Source organism: Alligator mississippiensis, chromosome 2, assembly GCF_030867095.1.
Source record: "Alligator mississippiensis isolate rAllMis1 chromosome 2, rAllMis1, whole genome shotgun sequence".
Classification (NCBI taxonomy): domain Eukaryota; kingdom Metazoa; phylum Chordata; order Crocodylia; family Alligatoridae; genus Alligator; species Alligator mississippiensis.
In genome coordinates this window covers 176,438,360-176,463,612 of record NC_081825.1, presented here as the reverse complement: position 1 = coordinate 176,463,612, position 25,253 = coordinate 176,438,360, and the positions used below count along the sequence as shown (strand labels likewise).

The window sequence follows — 25,253 nt, the reverse complement described above, 5'->3', positions numbered from 1 at the left end:
AAGCTGAGTGATGCGTGAACGGGGAGAGCTGGGGGGCAGGGACGCGTAACCCCCGGGCTGGGGAGGCAGCAGCACCTCGGCTCTGCGACTGCTGTTATCACACAGAGCGGCTCCAGGGCTGGGGTGGCCAAGCTGCCCCTTGGGGCCGCGAGTGGCACCCGGCAGGATCCAGGAGCACGAGGCGGGAGTACATGGCAGAGCAGCAGATCAGATCAGAGGGCAGGGGGCGGGGGACAGCAGAGCTGCACATCAGAAGAAGTGGGGCGGGGAGCAGACAGCAGAACTGCAGATCAGATCAGAAGCGGGGCAGAGAAGAGACAGCAGAACAGCTGCTCGGACGGGAGGGCGCGTGGTTTTTCCGGCTGCCCCAAGCCCTCGCGGCCCCTTTAAGCCAAGCGTTCCAAGGAAGGAACGTGACATCCAGGCCGCCGGAGGGAGGCGGTGCTGTGCCTTTAATGGTGGGCGGGGCCGGTGGGCGGAGGTGCGCCCGGCAGCACCGCGCATGCGCCCGCCGGGAGACTCGACCCTCGGCAGGCTGGAGGGCGCGGTGACGTCATGTGCGTGCGCCGTGACGCTGCCTGCGTGCCGGGGGTGGGGGCTCGGAGCTGGAGCGGGGTCCGCGCGGAGCCTCCCAGGCGGTGCTGGGGGGGAGGGGCTCCGCGCTCTTCACGCGCACCATGTTCCGCTACCAGGTGAGGAGCCACCCGGCCCCGCCCCCCCGCCCTCACCTTTGACCCCTGACCCCGGCCCTCCAGCCGCGGGATGGGCTGGGCCCGGCCGGGGGGGCTGCGGCCGGAGCGGGGGCTGGGCCCGCGCCGGGGGGTCGGGAGTCCAGTGTGCAGCTTTGGGCCTCGCGGCCGGAGGGATGCGCACACCGCGGGGAGCCGGCCCGGGACGGAAATGGTCCGGGGCTGTGGGAGACTGAGGGGACTGGGCTGGTTTAGGGAAGAGACGGCTGAGGGGCGACTTCATAGCAGCCTTCAACTCCCTGCACGGGGGCTGGGAAGAGGAGGGAGCTGGACTGACTGCTCTCAGTGGTGGCAGATGACAGAGCAAGGAGCAGTGGTCTCAAGTTGCAGCAGGGAAGTTTAGGTTGAATATTAGGAAGAATTTTCTCACTGGGAGGGTAGGAAAACATTGGAGCAGGTAACCCAGAAAGGTGGTGGGCTCTCCATCCTGGGAGGTGTTCAGGACCCAGGAAGACAAAGCCCTGGCTGGAACGATCAAGTTGGGGATGGTCCTGCTCTGAGCAGGGGTTGGACTGCAGCAGTGATTTTCCACCTTTTTTGTACCAGGACCCACTTGTAAACATTAGTGGCCAGTCCCAGCCCAGGACCCCTCACTCCTGTCCTGCTGCTCCCTGTCCCCAGTGGGCAGGGAGGGGGCCCCAAGCAGCCCCTCACAGGCTGGAGCTCTGCCAGCCTGCAAGGGAAAAGCCCCCGTGTGCCTCATTTTTCTCCTTTAAAGGAGAATCCATTTTTAAAGTTTGCTCGAGACCCTTTCCTATATTCCTGTGACCCACGGGTTGAGACACGCTGGACTCCACGACCTCCTGAGGTCCCTTTCAGCCCTCGTTCTCTATGGTTCTGTGCCTGTTTGGCTCTGCTGTGTGCTCAGTTGCCGTGTGCCTACTGATGGGGACCCGCCTTGCTGAGAGCAAGGGAAAGGGTGATGTGGTTAGAGGTGTGGCATGATAAAAGTTTAACTAGTAGCAGCATAGCATTTATGTTGTTTAGGGGCATGGGGAGCCCTTGTTTTTTACCAAGTTGTCTTGAGGAAGGCAGTAATCTGAGTGGACATTTTTGGCTTGCCCTGGGAAAGCGTGGGCTGGTGTGTGTTGTTTGTGGGGTGTCCTCGTTTACATGGCTTTCATGGGGTGCCTTGTTTCGCAGGGGTGCGTCAGGGAAGACGTGGGGGATGCCTTTGGTGGGGTGGGGGGGTGCTTTGTGTGTTGTGGATGCGTGGGTGACAGCAGTTTCTCCTGTCCTGTGTACTGACTGCTGTAGTATCTGAGCAGTGCAGGGGTGCCAGCACTTTTGCCTTTGCAGTGCATTGAGGTCAGGTGATACCATTAGCCTTGATTAACAGGTGGGGAATGGAGGCCCAGAGACAAAGTGACTTGCCTCAGGTGTCATAGGAAGTCTGTAGTGGAGCAGAGAATTGAGCCCTGGTCTCCCTGACTGGCACCTTATCCATTGGACCATGAGTCTTGCCTTTTGGTCGGCTTTGAGGGTGGGCATGGGATAGGATGGGGGATATATGTGGGGAGGTGGTGGGGAGATGTTACTTTGTCTTAGGAGGCAAGTTCAGGAAACGGTCTGTGGCTAGTATTGTTGTGTGGGAGGGGGAAGTGGGAGTTGAGGGAGATGGTGGTGGCTTTGCCTTATCTGAGGGCTTGCACTTTGGCAGTTCTTGGGCAGAGGGACCTTTTTTGGTAGAATGAGAGCGCACTCTGGTTGTGTTTGGCATATATGCATGTTGTGAACTTGGGAAATACAGGCCTTGTGCTTGGTTGGTGCTGGAGGAACACTTCCCCCCCCCCCCTCCCCCTCTCCCCCAATCCCACCCGCAGACTCACTTGAGAGAGCCTCCAGGGCAGTGGTCGAGAGATGGGCAGACCTCCAGTTTGGGTGAGAAGTGGCCAAGGAGGAACCCAGCTTGGTGGTGCTGGGAAGGCAGGTGAAATTGCAGCACATCACAAGACCTTCTCATAGCACACATGCTTGCTCTCTCTCTCTCTCCTTTTTCCAAGTCCCTGGAGGACTGCCCTCTGGATGAGGACGAAGATGCCTTTCATGCCCTGGGTGAGGAAGATGAAGATATTGACCAGTTCAACGATGACACATTTGGAGCCGGTGCTGTGGGTGAGAGCTGTGTTTCTCCCTTGTTTCCCTGTCTTTGTCTCTGCCTCCTTCTCTTCTTCAGGAGGTGACGTATCTGAAGTAAGATGTTGTCCGTCCCCACCATGCTGCTGTTGCTTCAGGCTCAGGCAGTTCCACTTGCAGCTCTGTTAGATGTCCAGTGAGGAAGCTGAGGGGTTCCTCATTGCCTCTGCCTGGGAATTGCAGCTGGCACTGGAGGAGAAGTGTGGTACAACAGTTCCAGCCCCACTCCTCTGTGGTTCCCTTATAGATGATGATTGGCAGGAGGCACATGAGCGGCTGGCTGAACTGGAAGACAAGCCTGCAACCACTGGGGAGCAGGAAGATGGGACAGTCACTGATGAAATGGACCTGCTGGGGGACCATGAAGAGAACCTGGCAGAGAGGCTGACCAAGATGGTAATCGATAATGAACTGGAAGACCCAGCCATCATGCAGGCTGTGCAAACCCGGCTCCCTGTTCAAGTGAGTGCAGTTGGGGGGTGGAGCTGGAGGTGGTGGGGGAGAAGAAGGGTGGGCAGCCAGAAAAACCTTCTCCATATCAACCCATCTCTTTTGTTCCACAGCATCCAGGAGGACTGAACTCCAGCATCTGGGATGGATCAGCAGTTCTGAGACGCATCCGAGGGCCGCTTCTCACTCAGGTGTAGTGTCCCAGTATTGTTACTACCTTGACAGAGGAGAACTTGAGGTCTCTCAGCCACCTGCACTGGCAGTAAATACAGAAAAGGTGCTTTCTCCCACCTTAGGAGGCCTTTTCCTGATTAGAGCAAAAGCCTGAGTAGCACAAGATTTGCCATTTCTGCACTTTGTGTCCTACTGTATTGCATCAAACCACAGGTGCTTTTTGTCTGGTGACCTCCCTCTTGCTGCATAGGATCAGACCATTGCCTGGCAGATGCGCCGGAAGAAACTGAAAGTACCCACAATGCACTTACCTTGTTGTGTAATGCCCTGTCCTTCATGAGCAATCTCTTCCTGTGCTTGTGGCAACCAGCTAAGCCCCTGAATCATGGGACTTGATTCACTCTTGAAGAGCAATTCTGCTTTGTAAAACAGGACTCTAAAATAGTATTGTGAAAGAAGGGGTCTGTGGCTTTTCCTTGCTGACTCCAGATCAAGCACATTTAGCTTGGAGGAAAAGCACAGCCAGTTCTGCCAGTATCCCCTGGGATCTGTGAGTGAGACTGCTTATAATGTACTTGCATATTATCCTTAATAAACTAGCCCCACTTGAAAGTTGGTACAGATGCTGTTAAGGCTAAGTTAAGATAACTAATCTCTGCTGGCCAAATCTTCAAGAATTCTGGTGTCTTAAGCTGGAATAAAACCCAGCTTCCTGTCTTCTGCAAGGCAAATGAGGCTAATAAACATAAATCTGTTGCTAGAGCCAAAAGGAGGAGCAGTCATGTGTATGAAACAGTTTGCTGCATTCATCCAAAAGTCTTGTAAAAACATTTCTCCTAGTAATGAGAGGCACAACCTCTCTATGCCTTTCTTTGTCAAGCAGCAAATCAGGCCTGGAGAGTGCTTGTCTCCTGACTTTCTGATATGCTGGACCAGTGGGACTGCCATGAAGATGTGCTAGCTGAGGGGAAGTGATCTCTGAGATTCAAGGGTTCTCTCTGAGATGGAGGGTGTGCTGGGCTGCCTTCCTGTCACTGGCAGGTTGGTAGAGTGTGATCAGTTCAAAGTAACTGACCATTGTCCGTCATTTTCCTTCCCTTGATGTACAGGAGATGCCGTCGGTGTCAGTGCTTGACTACGCCCTGCCTCAGAGGCCACCCCAGGCCCGGGATGAGGAGCGCGACCTCTCAGAGAGGGCACTGCCCAGGCGCTCTTCCTCCCCTGTCATTGGAAGCCCCCCTGTCCGCGCTGTCCCCATCGGCACCCCGCCCAAGCAAGCTGCCATGCCGAACTTCAACCAGCAGGTGCCTCCTCTCCTTCCTCTCCCCTTCCATGAAAGCAGTAGAAGCAGCATGGTTTGGGTCAAGAAGAAGAACAGAAATAGTGGGGAGGAGAGGGTGTAAAAGGGGTCCTGAAGGCACCTGTCCTAATCTCTTACCACTCGCACAATCTTCAGAGCAGAAAACCACAAGATTGATGGTTTATTTCACCTGCTGTGAGTGTCTGGCTTCTGGCAGGAAATGGAAAGAGGGGAGGGGAGGGGTGGGTTTGTTCTCTCAGATACTCCTTGTCCTGCTGATGTCCCTACTGTCCCTGCAGCCTGCCTGGTCCTGCTATGTAGGTTGCTTTCATTTGCAGGAGGGCATGGGGACTACTATGCATCAGTGCACCCTGGTGGTCTCTAGCCAGAGTAACTGCCACAAGGTGCTGTCTGCGGATGCTGCCCGTGGTTGTGTTGGGTTTGTCTTTCTACCATGAGATGGAGTGATGTGGGAGGTAGAAGGGATGGAAGAGAAGTCTTTCTCCCCACCCAGTTTGTTAGTGCTGGCCTTGCTGTTGGCTGGTCCACGTTATTCCCAATTATACATTTAAGAACAAGCAGTCTATTGAGAAGTGTGTGTTCTTTTCATGCATCCGTCAGTCAGCTCCTATACAGCCCTGCTACCCAAGGTCCAAGTAACTTAAAGATTTCAGAGGTTGGGTGGAGGGAGAGTTGGTGTGGGAAGTCTGGTCACTAGAACTAAGACCATTTTCCGTGTGTGTGTGTGTGGTTTTTGTTTTTCCTTTCCTCTTCCTGATAGATCCTATGTCCAAAGCCTGTTCACATTCGGGCTCCAATGCAGCAGCGTTACCCTGCCCCTTACGGCGAGAGGATGTCTCCGAACCAGCTGTGCAGCGTCCCGGTACCGAGTTCCTCAGCCCTCTGTGTGTTCCCCACCTGATCCCCTTCTGCGCTAATGTCTTAGTCCTGTCCTCCCCTACCCCTCCCCCATCTGAACCATAAGAGTCATAATTTCTAGTATCAATGAAGTTGGTGCTCCCTAAGTCTCCCTCCTGAACCTCCAACACTTTCTAATACTGGCATGTGTCCCTGCAGTCCTCATTCCTGCCCTCTGCTCCCACCCATAATTCCAGGCCCCCGTGTCTAAACTTTTTTTTAATGGGAGCCATCCGGTTGTGAACTTTATTCACCAAAGTCAGTAGCTCAGCACTTTCCCTTCCTCCCCTCCAATCAGATCAGCCTCTCGGTGTCTCAAGTCTGTCTAGCTTTAGTTTTTCACGGCCTCTCGCTTTGCCTGACCCATAGGTATCTGTAGTAGTGTCCCTGTTGATCATTCATATTTTGATCCGTTTTGTTTCTTTGTTTAGAGTTAGTGTTTCCTTTTCGCTCTTCCATTTTCTTTCCCCAGAATTCCTCCCTCCTGGGCCACCCGTTCCCTCCCAACGTCACTCCTGTTCTCACCCACCTGCAGAGAGCACAGCTGCTAGGAGGAGCACAGGTAAATCTCTGACTACTCCCTCTTGTGTTCTGTCATTGTCCTCTCTCAGTAGTACCCTATGTGTGCGGTTTGGGATCTGAATCATGTGTTCTGCCTTTGCACAACCCTTTCTTTCCCTCTGTGTCCCTTCTCCTATATGGTTGTCAGTGGCTTCCATTTTCTTTCCTCTGCTGGACGAATCAAGCTATGCTGGTCAGTCCACCTGTCTCATGCTCTCTTCCCAGCATATGCGGCTGATAGTGTTCTCTGTCCCTACAGGCCGGCCGTATGTCTCCCAGCCAATTTGCTCGAATCTCTGGACTCGTTGGCAGTCCCCTCCCATCCATGAACCCCAAGTTGCTGCAGGGCCGAGTGGGGCAGATGGTGTCACCAGCCAGTGGGTTCCGTGCCTTCTTTGGGGCGCCACCCCCTCCAGCACCTCCCTCAGCGCAGCAGCAGCAGCATCCCCCATGTCCTGGGTCCCATTTGCAGAACTTAAGGTACCACATACTTCCATTGGATAAGCAAATGGGATTGTGCTCAGTTTGTAGATACTTGGTAGCTGCCCTTCCGCAGAAACCCATCTGCAGTGGTCACTCTCTCTCCTCTAGGTCCCAGCCACAGATGTTTCGACCAGACACGACTCATCTTCACCCACAGCATCGGCGACTTCTGCATCAGAGACAACAGCAGAACCGGAAGTGAGTGTTTGGGTATACAACCTATGTTGGTGGGCAAGGTGGGTATATACTGCCCCGGGGTATGAATATATTCCTCTATGGGGATCTTTTTAGAAGAATTGGTGATCCCCAGTCACTTAGGAGGGGGAGGACAGCTGGCCTTCTGGCTTTTGTCTCAGGTTCTTTCTGCTGGGTCCCCTTTTGTTACTGGGCCTTTTTCCCTGTGCTTTCATGGGGTTCCCCCCCTTGCCCTCCTATCAGTCAGCACCGGAATCTGAACGGCTCAGCGGGGGACCGAGGGAGCCATCGAAACAGCCATCAGGAGCAGATGCAGAAGGACCCCTATGCCAATCTTATGCTGCAGCGGGAGAAAGACTGGGTGTCTAAGATCCAGATGATGCAGCTGCAAAGCACTGACCCATACTTAGATGATTATTACTATCAGGTAAATGCTTTGCACTTGCCAGCTGAGCCACAGCTGGCTACACCAACCAAGCCCACATCTAGGTATGAACCTGAATCTGGAGCTGTGAGTGTACTCTGTGCTCCCCTTTTTCAGGTCCTACGTGCCCCTAGATAAATTGCTTCTGGCAAGGCTGAAGCTCTTAGCACAGCATCTCCTCTTGGTGTTGGCTCTGGCTTTTCCTTCAATGGGTATTGCTTTTGGTGGTATGCCAACTATATCTACGCAGTCTGGTTTGTTGGCCAACTGCAGGGCTCAGCCGACAGTAGCACAAAGGATCCAAACTTGTCCTTGTTCTGCAGTTCTAACTTTCTCCTTCTCTTTTTCTTTCTCCTTCCTTGATTCAGAATTACTTCCAGAAGCTGGAGAAAATATCAGCAACTGAGGAAATGCATGGAGATGGCCCCAAGAAGGAGCGTACTAAACTCATCACGCCCCAGGTAGCCAAGCTGGAGCATGCCTACAAGCCAGGTAAATGCCTCTCCTCACTTGTTGCTCTACATCCCAGGTAGGGGAGAGATGGGTGGCAAAGCTTGTATGAGAAACAGCTATATATTCTGCTCTTAAAAGGGTGGAGGCTGATGCTTTAGAATGCAGCTGGGGGCAGGAGAGATGTCTTGGAGGCTTGCTCTCTGGCCATCTCTGATTGGGGAAGTACAAGAGTAAACAGGGTATAGGGTGAAACCAAAGATTGTTTGTGCTTGGGAATGGGATCAGTAGGATAGAGTATGAATGTTTTAGGCTTGGGTGTGGCTTACCTCTGCATTACCTCTCCTCTGTCCTTGTAGTGCAGTTTGAGGGCTCATTAGGGAAGCTCACGGTCTCCAGTGTGAATAACCCCCGGAAAATGATTGACGCAGTGGTGACATCCCGCAGTGAGGATGATGTAAGTAATGGTGGTGAAAGCTGCTCAACTTGATCTTGGGCTTTTCCTCTCTTCCTCCTTCTCCTCCCTGGGTTATGGTCTCCTCTCTGCTCATGCCTCACGGTCCCATCCTGCTGAATTGGCCTTAAGTCTTCTGCTGGTTCAGCCTTGTTATCTCTTTCCCCAGGAGACCAAGGAGAAGCAGGTTCGAGATAAGAGACGTCAGACACTTGTGACAATTGAGAAGGTGAGTGTGCAGCTTACTCCTGTACATGCACACCTCACACTTCCTTCCTGTTCTTCGCTTTAGGCAGAAGAGTCAACCAAGCTAGGAAAAAATGGGACCTGCTAAGCCATCAGAGTGCTTTGGGACTGCTGAAACTGGCAAGTCCTAGTAAAGACTCCATGCCTGCACCCCTCTTGGATTCAGATAGCAAACTGGGGCCTCACACCACAAGTTTTTCTGTCGGCCTGATTGTGGCATTGTGTTTAAAGCTAGAAATAAATCAGGCTTTTATTAAGACTCCCAGTAAATGATGGCAATGCTTTCCCCCTTATTGGCTCCTTCAGCAGTCCCACCAAGGAGCTAGTGGAGAGTAGGCCTGTGTGAAGCAGCAAATATTCACTTCGGATTCGGCTAGTTCGGAGGGACAGCGATTCGATTTGGAGATTCGAATCGCTGTCCCATGGCTGAATTGGGTCTGAAGATTCGGCGCTGCTTCAGAGATTCAGCCCTAAGCTAAACAGGCAGCGGTCCTCACCATGCTGGACACAGCTGCCTCCCAGCTGTTGAGTCTGTTATGTGTGTGGTGGGGGCGGGGAGGGCAAATCAAAGCTCCCACAGTGAGATGGGAGGGGAGGAGGGCGTAATGCAGGCATGGCTTGCTCCGGGCAGAGGGGGGTAAGCAGCAGCAGGGCATAGCCCCTGCTCTCAGCACTGCCATGCCTGCATTTCCCGCCCCCCAGCCCCAGCTGGGCAGCTTGTCCCAGCCCCAATCCCTCCCTTGCTGTGAGGGTGTTGATCTGCCCCTTCCCTCCCCACTCTGTCCACCACAACAGACTTACCAGCTGGAGGCAGCTGTGTCCAGCATGGTGAGGACTGCTGCCTGTTTAGAGCAGAATCTCCAAAGCAGCACCAAATCTTTTCCGAATCCATTCAGAGGCTTCCAATTCAATTCAGACTTTTTCATTGGTCTCATGTTTCGATTCAGACTCAGAGATTTGGCGCCGAATCTCCTCCTCTAATCGACTACTGAAGCGTTGCACAGCCCTAGTGGAGACCTCTTTAGTATGAGAGGGTGGTCTGCTGCTGCCTTTGTGTCTGCCCCAGAGATCGATGGAATCCCCTCCTCAGGTTCTTCTGACTAGCTGCACTTTCCATTCCTAAAACTACTTAAGAAACCACTTCCTTTTCCACCTGCCAAGCTCTAATTTAGCTCTTTGTTCTACAGACATATAGCCTCCTCCTAGATGTGGAGGACTATGAGAGACGCTATCTTCTGAGCCTGGAAGGGGAAAGGCCAGCCCTGATGGAGGAGAGGAAGCAGAAGATCTGTGACATGTATGACAATCTGAGGGGGAAAATGCCCAGCCAGGATAGGTGAGGACCCTTTCTGAATGTGTGGGCATATGGAAGGGACCGCACCTGGCTCAGGCATCACTTGCAACAGGGGAACCACCGGAATATTTGTCCCTGGTCCCAGGCAGGGTTTGTGGTCTGCACTAGTAGCAGTATACTTGCCAGCTGGCACAAAGGTAGCTAGAGTCTGTTCATATGAGGTGCCATGCAGATGTCCTTGGAGAAACAAGAGCCTCCAGTACTCTCAACACTGCACATGAGCTAGCCCAGCCTTGCTGCTCTTCTCTTACAGTGTAGGGAGGGAAGAGAACCTGTCAGTACTGTCTGTGTTGAAGGTCAGGGAAGGTGGTCAGGCCCTTAGCTGCTGCCTACATATAACAGCGTCCCTCAGTGACAGCCTTGCTCAAACCAGTAGGGACCCTGACTGTTACCCTTGTGGTTGGAAAGGATGGGGATAGGGAGGCAAAGATTCTGAAGTGTATGGGGAACTTGTCTCTGTACAAGAGATAGGAAATGTACAGAAATGTAAAAGAAACCAGGCAAACAACAGAGGAGCTTGGGTATTTGGTGGCATTAGTAGTTGCTCTCCTCTCCTTACCACCCCCCCCCCCCCCCCCCCCCCCCCATGCACTGTGTGGTGGGCTTGTGCTGTTAGTTCTTGTGGATTAATCACTAAAGTGTTTGCTATGGAGAGGCATTAGCCATGTGCTTCATGGGCATGGTGAGGGGATGCCATGCACATTCCAAGTGGAAGGATTATAACTCACTGAGAGGCTCTTCTCCCTTGGCTGCTGCCCAGTCCTCCTGTTTCTGACTTTCTCTCTAAAGGGGCATGAGTTTTTATCTATAGTAGGGTGGGCCTTTTTTGTCCCCGTTCTGCCATACCTTTTTTATAATGACTCTAGTTTCTTCCTGCCCCCACAAAGTTCCTTTACTAGAGGATGAAGAGTGTTTGTACCCAAAATCTTGCAAATAATTTTTCCAACTATCTTAGTTGGTCTAATAAAAAATATTGGATTTGCCCAAATAATCTTGTCTGCCTATGTCCTGAGACAAACTCAGCTACAACCAATACCCCTTTACTAGAGCCTGGAAGATACCTTCCCAGTAAAAGAAACAACAGATAGCATGTCTGTGCTGTGGTCACAGAAGTGACTGTCGGGGGGGAGGAAGGGGGGCACTACCAGAGTCAGCTTAGTAACAGTAACAGTCTAGCTGTAGCAGCACAGGGCTCACTCAGCCTCACCTTTAAGGCTTCACTTGGGAATCTGGTAGCTCCCTGGTGTTGAGCTCATGCAAGCTCTGCACTGCCACAGCTCAACTGGTGTCAGCACCCAAACTTGAGTTGAGTTACTGCCATGCAGAAGTGACCGCAGTGTAGACATACTCTGAAATGTGGGGTAGGGGGTGGTATGGAAGCAGTTGTGCAGTATTAACTGCAGTGATCATTGTTGCCCCAGTTTAAGAGCCATTTTAGAGGAACCTTTAAGGCTTGGAGGAGCACCATGCTATTTCCCATACGTTTCCCTTCAGGCTGAACAAGCAAGGCTTTTGGAAGGCATCCTCTCTGTGGCAGTAAGAGAAGTCATGACTGAATGCTGGCCTGTGTTTAACAAGAATGAGGGAGCACCCTAAATACTTTCCTAGTCTGTACCCAACCACTGTGAATTGGGATTGTTCCTGTTACTGACCAACCACCTGACTCTTCTGTCCTTGGCAGGCCTAGTGATGACCACTTTGTACAAATCATGTGTATCCGGAAAGGGAAACGGTTGGTTGCCCGGACCCTCCCCTTCCTGTCCACGGAGCAGGCCGCTGATATACTCATGGCAACAGCCAGGAACTTGCCTTTCCTTATCAAGAAGGATGCTCAGGATGAGGTAACTAGAGAGGTTGAGGCAGGAAGGGGGCTCCTTTTCACAATGGTTTGTATGCGCTGGCTCTGATTCTCTTAGCAGCTATGACCAGAGCAGGGGACTGGGAATTGGGTTTTGTACTTTCCACACCTGATTCACGGCAGGAGTTTGAGGAGGAAGTGTCTTGACATTTCCATGTTCCCAGTAACAGGGACAGTTGTGTTTTCTTACCTCACATAGGTGTGTGAGCATGAATTATATAGAACTAGCAAAGTGCTCTGTGGTCTTGGAACAGCATTGGGACAAGTCAGTGTTGGATACTTCCATTGTAGAACCATCTTCTTCCCACAGTCAGCTGTCCCTGAAATTCTCCCTTGGGCTGAAACTGACCTAGCTTGATCTAAGATAGAAAATGCATGATCTTAGGAAGCTAAAGGAAGTCTGGTCACACAGATGGTCTATTTTTGTCCTGTCCCTCTGAGCACTGTTAACTTCCCATTTTTTAAAGAAGCTGGAGAACACTTTGTGTTTCTGTCTCTGTCTCTTTTTTTTGCTGTTGTGTTGTATGACAGCAGCCCAAAGGACATTAATGTACATCCCCTCCTCTAGTCTTCTAGAAAACTAAAGACAAACAGAAAGGTATGGGCATGATTGTCCTTGCTCCTCCTCTTCCCCCACAAAAAGGCATAATTTTCTTTTAAGTTTAGACAGTGTCTTTATTTCTGTATGGTACCACAATGCAGGTAATGTCTATTACCAAGGAAGTGCAGAAAAGAAGGAAATAATTTAAACTAAAAGATGCATTTTGTTTTTGACAAAAAACAAATATCTGAGAAACAAGTAGAAGAGTGAATTTGGTTCTTTCAGCTGAGTAGTGGGAATGCCTCAGTTCATGAGTCTTTCAGGAGACATCAGACTGAAAGAACAAGGACCTTTTCAGACTTTTTTAAAGGCTTAATTCTGAGCTTTTTCCTCTCCCTAGAAGAAAGAACACATGGCAAAATCTTCAGAAATGGACAGAATTCTTAAATGCTGACATTTTTCCTCCCTCTGAAGAAGGCTTAAGCTGGGGTTGTGGTAGGGAGGGAACCAAACCATGAATAGCAAAGGACTTCACAGACTGAAAATTCACTTCTTGTACAAACAAGGCTACAGATTTTAAAGCAAACAACAGCAGACTCATAATATCATTTAGTATCTTCCCGGAGGAAGGCAAAGGGTCTGGTCTCTCCTACTTCAACAGAGGTCTGTATTAATTCCATAGGCTGTTAATTAAGTAAAGCAAATACAAAGCAAAATAAGTAGCCAGGTTAATACTTGTTCTGTTTTGTTTCCACTCCTTAAAACCAAAAGAAAAACGAAATGTGAAGACATGTAAATGCCACATTGAGGTTACATTTGTTAGTGCTCAAACACCAGGAACCTTGCATAATGTAATAGAAGAAGAATGAAAGGAATAATGTATAATATAAATTTTAAAAGGAACAGATCTCAAGAATAAGGGAACAGTTTAGAGTAGTTGCTGACCTGGCTGGGGAACTTCTGCTGAAACCCAGCTTCCCCAAAAGATGGGGTATGGGTGAGGAATTGAAATAGCACTGCTGTTCAAACTTAAGCAGTACCTAGTTACCTCTGAGGTTGGAACCCCTCCTCTTAGGTTTGTAGAGATGTGGAAAGAGTGGGTTCCTGCCCCTGGGAGCTTACAGTATACATAGGCAAGAGACAGTAGAATAGTTCTCATCAAGTCTAAAGTGCATAGTCACCTTGTCTCACCCCTGAGGTAAAGTTATTGTTGACTCCATGGTGTTGGTGTTCCGTTTATTGTTTTGCCTATATTTTTCTACCAGTCTCCTGTCTACCTTAAACCTTCGTTCTGTGTGTCGCAGCAAGAGCTGGATTCCCTTAAAGAGGGAATATCCTTTGGAGAGCCCTTGTTCTGCTTAGCAATAGATGACCATACCAGTGTTTTAGTCCCCTGGTCTTCCTGGAACGTGAGCTGGGAGAACTCTTCAGGAAGCTGTCTAGTTAATGTTGCTCTTCTCTCATTCCCAGGTGCTGCCCTGCCTGTTGAGACCCTTCTCTCATGTTCTATATCATCTTCCACTGGGAACTGTCACCAGCCTTCTGCAGCAGCTAGCAAACCTACCTCACAGTGCAACAGCGCTGGCACCTGCCAACCTGCACCTCTCAGCTGTGCTCCAGAACAAGGTGCTTGGGCTAATCCTCTTCCATCTTGCTGGGGTCTCACCCCAGTGTTGATAGTGCTGAGCTGAAGAGATGGTTCATGTTCTGCATTGGAGGGGGCTGGAAGAACTAGCCTTTCTTCCCTCTTGCTCAACACGGGCTTGTTGCCAAGACGTTGGTTTTAGGGAATTTCAGCATAACTAGTTTAAACCCTTAAGGCCCTGTGTGAGCCATAGCTGACTGCAGCTTCTGTGTGCTCATTGCCTTCAGTGCTAGGATCTGACTTGAGCATAGAAAGCAGGCTGGGGTCTTCAGAGCAGAGAAGGTGCTAGACAAAGAAAGCTTCACTTTCTTAATACTTTTCCCAGTGTCTCTTGCCCCTGGACATTGAGAGGAGGGGGCAGAGCCCCTTTGGCCTCCTTTTAACTGGAAGGAACCCTTATTAGCCGATCCAGCATCCAGGAAGAGGTTCAGGACACCCTCCATAAATTAAAACCTCTGGAGAAACAGACTTTTTCTCCATCCAACTAGTCTGGACACTGCCTCTCTGAGCCCAAAATCTAGGGCTAGTCTAACAGCCTATTCAAAGGCTACCCCTTTTGAATAATTGTTTGCTTCTGTGGAGGGGTAGTGTCTGAGCAAATATTGCTGAAATTTGTAGTCTTAATTGTGAAAGTAGGAATGAATGAGGAAGAAGTCCCATTCCCTTAGCTAGCAGCTTTAAGGAAGGGAAATTTTTCAGGCTCATTACAGAGAATTTCCATTACCTTCCTCTTCCCTTTTCTCTAGATCTGACTCCTTGCATTGGCCAGCCAGAATATGGGCAGTGGAAGTTTTGAAAGGTTTGGGAGTTAAAGCAAAACATCCTTCGGCAATACTACCAATAGGGTTGATAGGGGCATTCTTCCTCACAATAGGGTTTATTCTGCTGGTCTGTCTGAGCTTTAACTTTAATGCCAGGGTCTCTGGTGCCTGTGAGAAATAAGTTACCTTATCCTGGATTGGTATTTGATATAGAAAAGAATGAATTGAAATCACGAATGCTGGACCAAGATAAACCCAGCATCTTGGACCAGATCACAATGACACCTCAGCCAAGATGGTTGGTATACCCAAGCATATTGTGAAGGCTGGTACAAAGAGCAGGTGGACTGACACATAGTATATTTTGTTGGGGCAGCAGGCTGCAGACAAGGAATGGAAATGTTTATAGCCATGGCTCTGAATCCAATCCCAGTATAATCTGGCAGTGGACCACCTTTGGATTGGCAGGGGGTGGAATCTGAGATGATGAGCCTTGACCTATCGAAATAACCAGGAGAGAATGGATTGAGAGGGAAAGATAAGAAATGAAGCAGCATGTGCCAAAATATCTGAAAAGGAAACAGGACTATTTTTTAGCTGTTGGGTGGGGGGAAAAAAAACCACTTGCATTTCTAATTCAAAGTGAGCCTGGTTAGCATCACTCCTTTAGAGTCCAACACCGAGTATGAAAGGCTAGGGAGGCCTTTGTCCAACTCTTCTCTCTGAACTTAGTAAACTGTGTCTTGAAGACAGTTATCCTCAGGGTTGAGGGAAAGTTACAGTAGTTTGTCCTTGAAGGGGAGATAATGGAAAAAGCATTGTCTATCCTGGAATATTCTGCAAATGATATCTTGATACTGTCTGCAGTCTGGAGAGGCACAGAGAAAACCAGCAGGGACTGGAGAAGGGGAAATGAAGGCTGGTCCTGAAAGAGGGAAGTATGGCTGTGTAACAGGACCAGGAAAAGAAGAGTGGCTCCTTGTTCTGTTGGGTGCACAGAGTGCATGCAGACTTGAAGACCAGCCTGTCTTAAACATGCACTCTCCCTCTTGTTGCAGTTCGGCTTGTCCCTGCTATACTTGGTTTTAAGCCGTGGGGAAGAATTGCAGAGTTCAGATGCTGCCACAGAACTTATGCAAGACAACCAGTGGTGAGTCCCAACTCCATAGGTATCTATGTCTTCCCCTGCATCTATCTTCCTTTTTGAGGATAATGCAGACTAGCCAGTGGTGAGTTGGATATTGCCTTTTTCCATCTACATGCTGAATAATACAACCTCCTGATTAACAGTTGAGACTTTCTGTAACAGTCAAAGAATAGGACCAAGAATCTGGAGATGTCATCCTTTATGTTCCCAGCAGAAATGGGGAATTGCAAATTGCACTGAGCTGATGGTTTCCTGCAGTAATTTGAATCCTTCATATGGTCTTGCTGATTGTGCTGCGCTCTGTACAAAGTTTCTGTGCACATCAGATTAGTGAGGATTACCAGTTGTGGAGAACGTGTGCCCCATTGAAGGGATTCTACTTCTTCCTCTTTTGAAAGTGATGCATCTGGTCACCATGGAGATGTTCTACATTGGAGTCTAGGAAGCTATAAGTTTACTCCTGTATAATGGTGCCATATTGCTGGAGAAAAGTGTTAACAGCAGTTTCTGCCTAACGTAAGGGACTTCTATCCACAGTGATCCATGAATGTTCTTCAAACTGAACAGGAGATGCAGTGTTGTCAGGGTGAAAAATGCTGACATGATTTTTGAATGCATGAAGAAGAGAACTGGAAAAAGGTAGAAGAGTGATCCTCTTTCCTTTCTCCATGAATGCCGTTGCTGAGGTTGATACCAAAATTACTGTATTGGTACTGTATTGGTATCAACATTTTTGTTTTTTAAAAGAACCTGATGGGGAAACTGATAAAAGATACAGAGGGGACTCAAAGGTTTGAGGGCTTGAGAAATACCATACTATTGGAGACTCGAACTAAATCTTTTCTCGCTTGTCAAAATTTCAAGAGGATGTGATTTATCGTGTTGTAGGTACTTTCATGGGAAGAAAATGTCTGGTAGCAAAGGGCTTTTTAATGTAATGAGAAAAGGAATAGCAGGAACCAATAGCTGGAAGCTAAAACTAAAAAATCAGATACATAGAAATATAACATACACTTTTTAAAGTACTGATGATCAGCTACTGGAACAAGCTACCAAGGGAAGAGGTAGATTCTCCATTTCTTCTTCTTGGACTGGATGCTACATTCTGGAAAATGCTTTCATCCAGCCCAAATTATTAGGCTCAACATATAGAGGTATCTAAGTGAGATGCTGTAGTCTGTGCTGAAAGCCAGACTGAGTGATTTTTATGGTCCATTCTAGCTTTTAAAAAATATATGAAACTTGAGAAGGGATTTGTTCAACCAGTCAATTGTTGAATCTGAAAATGTGGAATAGGTGGTCAGTGTAAGTATAAATGCATTGAGTGTGGCCAAAGTGGTAATCCATAGTTGAATCTCTTCAAAGCTCCTGTGAGTTAGATTCTGAAGCCACTCTTATTAGCTGAGTTTTTACAGAAAAGCCTTGCTGTCTCTGGGAACTGAACTTTGGCCTGAATATCCTCTTGGAGCTTAATTTCTACCCTCCAGTCTTCTCCTGGCAAATGTATGGTTGGAGGCTTTTCAGATCCTTTCTAGAACAAGCTGTTGGGCCAGGGTGTGCAACATGCAGTCGTCTTGGGTAACATCAGCAGGTGGTGTCTAGGCAAGTGGGCTGGATGGCGAGGGTGCCTAGGTAGCCCTCCAGTTAAAAATTTTAACCTGTAAGAAGAATTTGAATTTGTCACTTCTGGCTGCATTTTCCTGGGAGTGGGCTCTTGCATAGGACCTTGTTGCATTTGACACTTAGCACTTGTTTTATTTTAATTCATAGTAAGCATTACCAAAAGTTAAAACATGTTCTTAGGAATTGCATGGTGATGGTTTATACTACAGCCTCCCAAGCCAGGTCTCTGCCACTGATAGTGGGCAGAGGTAGATATTAGGAACTAAGCCTGGGAGAGAGTGTTGTACCTGCCACTGGATCCCGCTGGGGCTCCCTAGCTGTTGGCTGTGGACAGTAAGAGCCCCTTGTGCTCTCTGCATTGCCCATGTACAATATTACTTTCCCTTTCTCCTGGTAGAGACTGGTGCTGCAGAAGCTGCTACTGATTTGGCAGGAACCTCTGCTACTGCCCCTGGGGCTCAGCTCCACTGTGTTTCTAAAAAAAAAATTAAGCCCCTGGTGCTGCAGCAGAGGCTTCTGCTGACTCAGCAGGGCAGGGCCTCAGCTGACTCAGCAGGGGCAGTTGGCTGCCCACTCAGCTTGAGAAAAGAAGAGGGCTTGGGCAGTTTGGCTCAGCCAGCAGCCCTTGTGGCATCCTGCAGCTAGGGAGTTAACAGAGCAGCCAAAAGTTTCTAATCCTTCCCTCCTCCTTCCCCCCCCCCCCCCCCATCTCTTGCCCCACCTTGACAGCTGCTTGGAGAGCAGAGCTCTCCTTTGCATGATTGTCCATGTGCATCTTCCAGCATGTGGGTGTGCATGTGCTCTGCCTCAGCCCCTCCTTTGGCCACAATGGTGTGTGCCTCTTGCAACTCCTCATGTCTTCTCTGGTAGTATGGAAAAGATCAGGTTGCTACATTTTAATTTTCTACTGTTGCTCATTAGCCTCCTTTGGTTACTATAAACAGAAAAAATTCCTTGGACCTTGAATGTCTTAGTCAAGATTGCCAGGTTTCTAGGATTGTTCCTTTACATGGCAAGGCCATCCCCACAAAAATGGATGCTCTCTAAATATCTCTGCTGCCTATTAGAGAATACCACATCCCAAGGAAATCCTCTCTCCAAGTCTTCTCCTCCCTTGCCCCTAAGGAGATGGGGCAAGACTGTAGTCATCTATCCCCATTGAGCAAATCAGTGGGATGGGCCTTGGATTCAGGAAGCCAGGACTCACTAGGTCATTCCCCAAGAAAACCCAGGGTTACTAGTTAGGACTCTCTGCCTCGCAAGATTGGAAAAGAAAACGCCAGTCAAAGCAAAGGGCTGAAGAAATTCAAAACAGTGGGTCATGATGAATTATCAGATCCAGGTGCTGAGTTACAATTTCCAGGAGTGCAGGAAGCTTGCCTCCTTTAGGAAGAAGGTGCTGCTTGACTTCTAGGAGCAGTTTGTTTCACTGGTATTGGAAGGCCAAGTGATTGCTCAGGCCAGATAACAAGCAGTCCTAGATGTGGCTTCTATGGTATCCCATTCAAGGCAGATAGCTGTGGTCAGGCAGAAAGTCATGAATCTGCTGCACCCCCATGGCCCCTGGGGAAGGCCACTCTGGAAGGCCCTGTCTTTCAAGGCAGTGGAGTTAGCACCAAAACAGACTATTCATTTTATGACCGACTCGCTAAGCAGCAGCTCTGCAGAAAAAGACCTGGGGGTTATAATAGACAGTAAACTGAATGTGTGCCCTTGTTGCCAAGAAGGTTAATGGCATCCTGGGCCAAGTTAATAGGAGCGTTGCCAACAGATCAAGGGAAGTGAGTATTCCCCCTCTAGTTTGCACTGGTGAGGCCACATCTGGAGTACTGTGTCCAGTTTTGAGCCCCCCACTACAGAAAGGATGTGGGCAAATTGGAGAGTCCAGCGGAGGGCAATGAAAATTGGTTAGGGAGCTGGGACACAGCTTCTGACGAGGGGCTGAAGGAGCTGAGCTTATTTAGTCTAGAAAAGAGAAGACTGAGGGGAGGTTTAATAGCAGCTTTCAACTACCTGAAGGGTGATTTCAAAGAGGATGGAGCCAGACTGTTCTCAGTGGTAGCAGATGACAGAACAAGGAGCAATGGGCTCAAGTTGCAGCAAGGGAAGTTTAGGTTAGATGTGAGGAAAAACCTTCTCACTAGGAGGGTAGTAAAGCACTGAAACAGGCTGCCCAGAAGGGTTGTGGAATCTCCATCCTTGGAGGTTTTTAAGACCTGTCTAGACAAAGCCTTGGCTGGAATGATCTAGTTGGCAATGGTCCTGCTTTGAGCAGGGGATTGGACTAGATGACCTCCTGAGGTCCCTTCCAACACTCATTTTCTATGATTCTATGACCCTGAAAGACTCCTTGACTTGTAAGCACCCAGCACCTAAAATAGAAGCACAACAGGTATCAGTTATGTTTTCTTCAAAGTCTGACCCTTTCTTCAAAGTCTGACTGCAGCCCAGTTTTTTCCTAGGGTAGATCAAGTTTCTTGGGAAAAAAAAAAAATCAACACTTCACAGGTGTAGGATGTGTTGTTCTTAAACCATTCCATACAGGTGTTTATCCCCTTTTCGGGAATTCCACTACTTGCCTACTGCCCTGTTCTTACAGTTGGAAAGGTTTCCTTTGAGAGACTATCTAAATCTGCTTTGCTGCAATTTTAAAGCCCTTGGCTCCTATTTTGCCTTATATGGTAAGGAAGAATGAGTGAAATGCTGCCACAGAAGAGAGAAAACAAATATTTGAAAACTGCTGACATAAGACCATAGGAAACCAGGCCTGACCTCAAGAGGTCATCTAGTCAAGCTACCTGCTCAAGGCAAGATTTGTCATTGACTAAACCATCCTAGCCCATGTGTCTGTTCAACCTACTCTTGACTATTTCCAAGAATGGAGATTCACAGGTTTCTCTAGATAGCCTGTTCCAATGCTTGACCTCCGTCATAGAGAGTTCCTCCTGATCTCCAACCTAAGTTTCTTCTGCTGAAGCTTGAGGGCCATTGTCTTAGTCCTGTCCCTTACCACTACAGTGAAAAGCCCATCTCCATCCTCTCTGTAATTGCCCTTCAAGTATTTGATTCCTCCTCAGTTTTCTTATCTCCAGACTAAATAGCCCTGGTTCTTTCAACCTGTTCTCATAAGTCTTGCTTCCTAGGCCCCTAATTTTTGTTGCTCTGCGGTGCACTTTTTCCTGACTATCCACATTCTTCTTGAAGCATGGGGCCCAAGACGGGGCACAGTACCCCAGGTGAGATTTTACCAGTGCTAAATAGAATGGAAAAACCACTTCCCTTGATTTTCAAGGAACACTGCTGTTAATACAACCCAGTATGCTCTTGGCCTTTTTTGCAACAAAAGCAAACTGCTGGCTCATATTTAGCTTATGATCAACTGTAACCGCCCAGGTCCTTCTCTGCAGTACTGCAACCTAGTCAGTCATACCCAAGTCTGCATTTGTGCTTTCAGTTATTCCATCCCACATGCAGGATTTTGCACTTGTCTTTTACAAATCAACCAAGTAAGATTTGACAACCATTTCTCCAGCCTATCCAGGTCATTCTGGTTCCTAGTCCTACCCTCCAGAGTGTCTGTAACTTGCTATCATCCACATATTTGCTAAGTGTATACTCAATCTCATCATCCGAATCATGAATGAACATGTTGAACAATACCGGACCCAGGACAGACTCCTGGAGAGCCCCACTTTATAACTCCTCCCAATTAGACTTTGAGCCATTGATAACTACTCGTTGAACAAAATTCGGTCAGTTATGTATCCACTTTACAGCACTTGCATCTAGTCTGTATTTCCTTAGCTTGTTAATGAGAACATTGAAGACATTGTCAAAAGCCTTGCTAAAGTCAAGGTATATCACATCCACTGCTTGAGCCTGTCACCTTATCATAGACAGAAATTGTCCTATTCTCCTCAAGGTTCTTCACAATAGATTCTTTGAGGACTTGCTCCAGAGGTGCAAGGACTGTGGTCTCCAGGGAAAACACAGATGACTGTCAGCATGTTGGAGCTCAGGGCAGTTTGCAAGGCTTCTGAATCCTTCCTGCAATACATTTTGAGATACTTGATACAGATTGACAGAACACCATGGCTATCTCTTACATTAGCAAATGGCGCAGGTCACAGTTACTCCCAGAAGCTAGCACCTGAGCTGTGGAACTAGTGTCAAACAGTAGGTTCGTCTTCTGCAGTGTATATATACCTGGTCTTCTGCACAGCTGGCCAGAAAACCAAAGCGGAGTTTTCTCTTTGTACCATAAGCAGGCGATCAAAGAGTCTTTCATGACATTTTGTTGGATGGGTTGTTCCAGACAGAGCTCAGACTTAACAGAAAAGGTTATTCATTCGAGGGGAGGCCTGACTGGGGTCCCTGTCTGATGCTGTCTCGGTTTTGTGGACACGGAAACGACTATATCCCTGCACTCTGGTCCCCAGAGTTCTTTGCAAAGCTGGATAAGCCTCCACCAACTTGATCCTGATATCCCCAGTATGGCCAAGATGACTCTGGTTCCCAGATGTTCTTCAGCACAAGTCTTTTTCCTTTGCTGCGACATCATTCCCTGCAGATCCTTCACCTCACAGCCTGGATACTGGATGATTACAAGTATCAATGTTCATAACTGACTAGAGACCTCATATCAAGAAGAGACTTTCTTTCCCTTTTCCAGGTGGGTTTGACTCAGCAAGTTTCCTGCTGTTGGCCAGGATGAGGTAATCTGCAGAAGAGTAGGGCTGTTCTGCACCCAAGAACTATAACTCTAAATTACTTTCTTTAGTGCAAGTAGAACAGTCTGTTCCTAAGTTCAGTCCAGATGTGCTCCAGTATCCATCTCAGCTTAGTACTCACCAGTAAGTGGTCAGACTGGTTCCCCCCAACCCCAATTCTTGCACAACCTGAATAAGGTGTTCCTTCCAACACGAGACTGATCCCCTTTCCCCCTCTCCACCTCCCCTCCCATCACATTTTGATCTGGTACTGGGCTGTTCAGATTTGAAGAACTAAGTTTTCTACTGAACCTATCAGTAAAAACCACGTTCTCAATCTAACACCTCGGTGAAAAAGCTGGGAAGAAATGATCCCTCAGGTTTCCCTGCATATGGTTTTTCATCAGGACAGGGTATCTTTAAAAGACATGCCACACATTCCTGTGAACTGCAATCATAATATCTCACTTCAAGTAACAATCTACCTTCCAGTCTTTCCAAAAACCATGCATGTCCAGAATGGAGCCATTAGTCTATACCTTGGACATGAGGCATGCCCTGGCCTCTGCTTACAGAGGACAAAACTGTTCTTCTGGGCAACTTGTCGCCATGGCATGACTGGGCTATATTGCACAGCAGTCTCCCTCCAGGGACTCCAAAGCAATCCCTGACTGTGGAAAGACCAAGTGACAAAAATGCTGAGGGTGAATTCTCTTATCAGGCATGCTCTGCCAAAGCTCAGGTAATCTTTCCCACACTGCTACAAAATTTATCCAACCCAAGCATTTGCAGAGCAGCACAACAGTTACAAAAAGTTATGTTGTTCCTGACAACTGGCTGTGTTTTTGGCAACATGGTGCATAAATCATTTGCTCTGAGAGAGTCTTTCCTCTAAGTAAATGGGACGCTGCCTCTAAAAGTCTCCCTCAGTGGAGTGTGCTTATGGACAAAGGAAGGGAAATACTTTACCTTACAGTAACAGGAGTTTTTAAAGATGTGTTTTTCCCATAGGTGTGTTCTGCAGTCTGCCTTCCATTCCCTTCTTCAATCTGACCTACCCATAGCTCTGCAGCTGAGAACTGAAGCATAGTAAACGTGCACCACCCTTCACACTGTTTGGTGCAGGGCACCTACATGTTGCTTAGGTACCACTCCAAAAAATATCTCTGGACTTGATCCTGAGGCGCTCACATATGTTGCAGACGTACATAGAGACAGCATGTTTCAACATACCACAGCTGCTGGGCATGAAATCTTTCCGTTTTCTTGCCTTGCCACCTTCTCATGCTTTTTTCTCTGCCTATTTTCCTTGGCAGGACAGAGCTGATGCTCATGGCAACCAGAGAGCTTCTGCGGATCCCTCAGGCAGCCCTTGCAAAACCAGTGTCTACCCCCTCTAACCTGTTAGCCCTTTTCTCTCGCTATGTTGATCAGCAGAAGCTGAACTTGCTGGAGACAAAGTTGCAGTAAGTATACAGCATTGGTCCCCTTTCCTCTGGGTTGGGTGTGTCACTGCCATTAGCTGCCCCACAACTCCCTGCTGTATCAGAGGGAGGGGGAAGGTGGCTGCATAGTAACAGTGAAGTTCACAGTCCACCTTTACAAATGAGAGGAGTTATTTTCCATGGGCAGAGAAACGGGCAGTCCTGATGAGGACAAACATGGCTAACAAAAGCCAAAAATCTGTGGGTGTTTCCCAGCAGGGAAGACGACACTGACCGTCACTGTATCTCCTACCACTGCTACTGCCTGACCCTGTCTTCTCCTTGCTTCTGCTCTGTTAGGTTGGTGCAGGGAATACGGTAGAAGGTTTCAGAACACCCCAGCTGCCATCCTTGCCGCCACCATCACCACCAGAGTATTTCAGTGGAGGAGGGGGAGGCACTTCCTCCCCCGAAGCAAAGTCTTGTGGGATTTTTTTCACTTGGAATTTTGGCATGGGAGACCCTCCCTGGCTCCATGAACTTGGTTGGGTGTGTGTTTTGGTTATTCCCCTCCTGGCCCCCGCTGCTAGGTCACAGCTCTATATGTCCTTGCTGTGCTGAGCTCTCCCCCAGTTCTGATTTTTTCCCCTCTGCCTCTTGACAATAGCTGCTGCTTCTCCAAACACCCCTTATCTATCCCCTTCTTTTCCCTCCCCAGCACACACACTACTGAGGGATTGGTAAGGAATGTGCCTGCTCCTCCTTCCTGCCCCCTGGCCATAGAGATGCCAGAGAGCCAAGGAGTTGGGAAGAGAATCCCTGCTCACTCTAGGAGATAGTGGGAGGTGCTCAACAGCCACCCTGCCTCCTTATATGGTTGGCAGGGTTGAGGCTTTTAAACAATTTATTGGCCCTGTGACCTCCTCTCTAATCTTTGGCTGAGTCGTGAGTCTCATGGCTTCTCCTTTCCTCCTCATAATCAAGCACTGAGGTCTGCTTCTCCCCCCGCCCCAGACACAGCACAGGGCCCTAGTTCCCTGTGCAATTAATTGCACAAGTGGGCTCCCCTCTCACCTATCCCAATCGTGTGATGCAGTGAACACACTTTTTATTCCCTTTTTGCACACTTGCCTTGTCTTCCCATGAACCATTTTAACACCCAGCCTTCTCCTGCATTCCTGCACCTTGTTTAACCCCCAGCAGCTCAAGAGCCCTCTGGCCACTAACTATGGGGTCTGGGTTTGATCCTTTGCAGGTAGAGCTCCAGGCTAGTTGAAGTTTTCCATGTCCATCCATGGCTGGGTCCTGCTGTTTGCTCCTTTTGGAATGTGGTGGGGTTTTTAATTTTACTCTGCTTTTAAAAACAAAAAATATTTGCACATGTAGGTATTTTACAAACCAGTAAACTCTTCCCTGATATTAACCAGCTCCCTCTCTTCTTTACCCCCAGTACAACCAGAACCTCCATCTGCCCTGCTCCCTTCCTCCTCCACCTTCACTTCCCTCACAGCCAATCAAGTGAAAAAAGTTCATTTTATTATATTTTTCTTTGTGCTTTTTCTTCCCTGATTTTGGTTCTGATTAATGAAATAAAAGTTTCTAAATTTACATTTTTATAGGGTATTGTAAATAAAAATAAATTGTATACTTC

The 25,253-nt window shown here is 48.6% G+C and overlaps 1 protein-coding gene across 4 annotated transcripts; it reads left to right on the top strand.

Moving 5' to 3' along the window:
* The first annotated feature begins 583 nt into the window (after positions 1-583).
* PATL1 (PAT1 homolog 1, processing body mRNA decay factor) lies at positions 584-25,253 on the top strand. 4 transcript variants are annotated; one of them, XM_006260093.3, is made up of 19 exons: positions 584-692; positions 2,753-2,864; positions 3,133-3,347; positions 3,449-3,526; positions 4,619-4,813; positions 5,591-5,692; positions 6,200-6,289; positions 6,548-6,768; positions 6,880-6,969; positions 7,210-7,393; positions 7,759-7,882; positions 8,200-8,297; positions 8,464-8,523; positions 9,728-9,876; positions 11,576-11,735; positions 13,764-13,919; positions 15,758-15,849; positions 23,495-23,644; positions 23,963-25,253. In XM_006260093.3, exons 1-19 carry the CDS (start codon positions 678-680, stop codon positions 23,982-23,984), a joined length of 2,313 nt encoding a protein of 770 aa, XP_006260155.1. In that variant the 5' UTR covers positions 584-677; the 3' UTR covers positions 23,985-25,253. The 4 variants fall into 4 exon arrangements, with proteins under 4 accessions (XP_006260155.1, XP_019352331.1, XP_014462770.2 ...); XM_014607284.3 differs by lacking the exon at positions 584-692 and adding an exon at positions 728-903; XM_019496786.2 differs by lacking the exons at positions 584-692; positions 23,495-23,644; positions 23,963-25,253 and adding exons at positions 726-903; positions 21,909-23,488.

Bases quoted from the DNA above. Each gene is read 5' to 3' on its own strand.
- PATL1 (XM_014607284.3), top strand. From the start codon at position 763: ATGGGCTGGGCCCGGCCGGGGGGGCTGCGGCCGGAGCGGGGGCTGGGC. The intron at 7,394-7,758 runs GTAAATGCTTTG...TCCTTGATTCAG, and splicing joins TAGATGATTATTACTATCAG to AATTACTTCCAGAAGCTGGA. The intron at 11,736-13,763 runs GTAACTAGAGAG...TCTCATTCCCAG, and splicing joins AGAAGGATGCTCAGGATGAG to GTGCTGCCCTGCCTGTTGAG.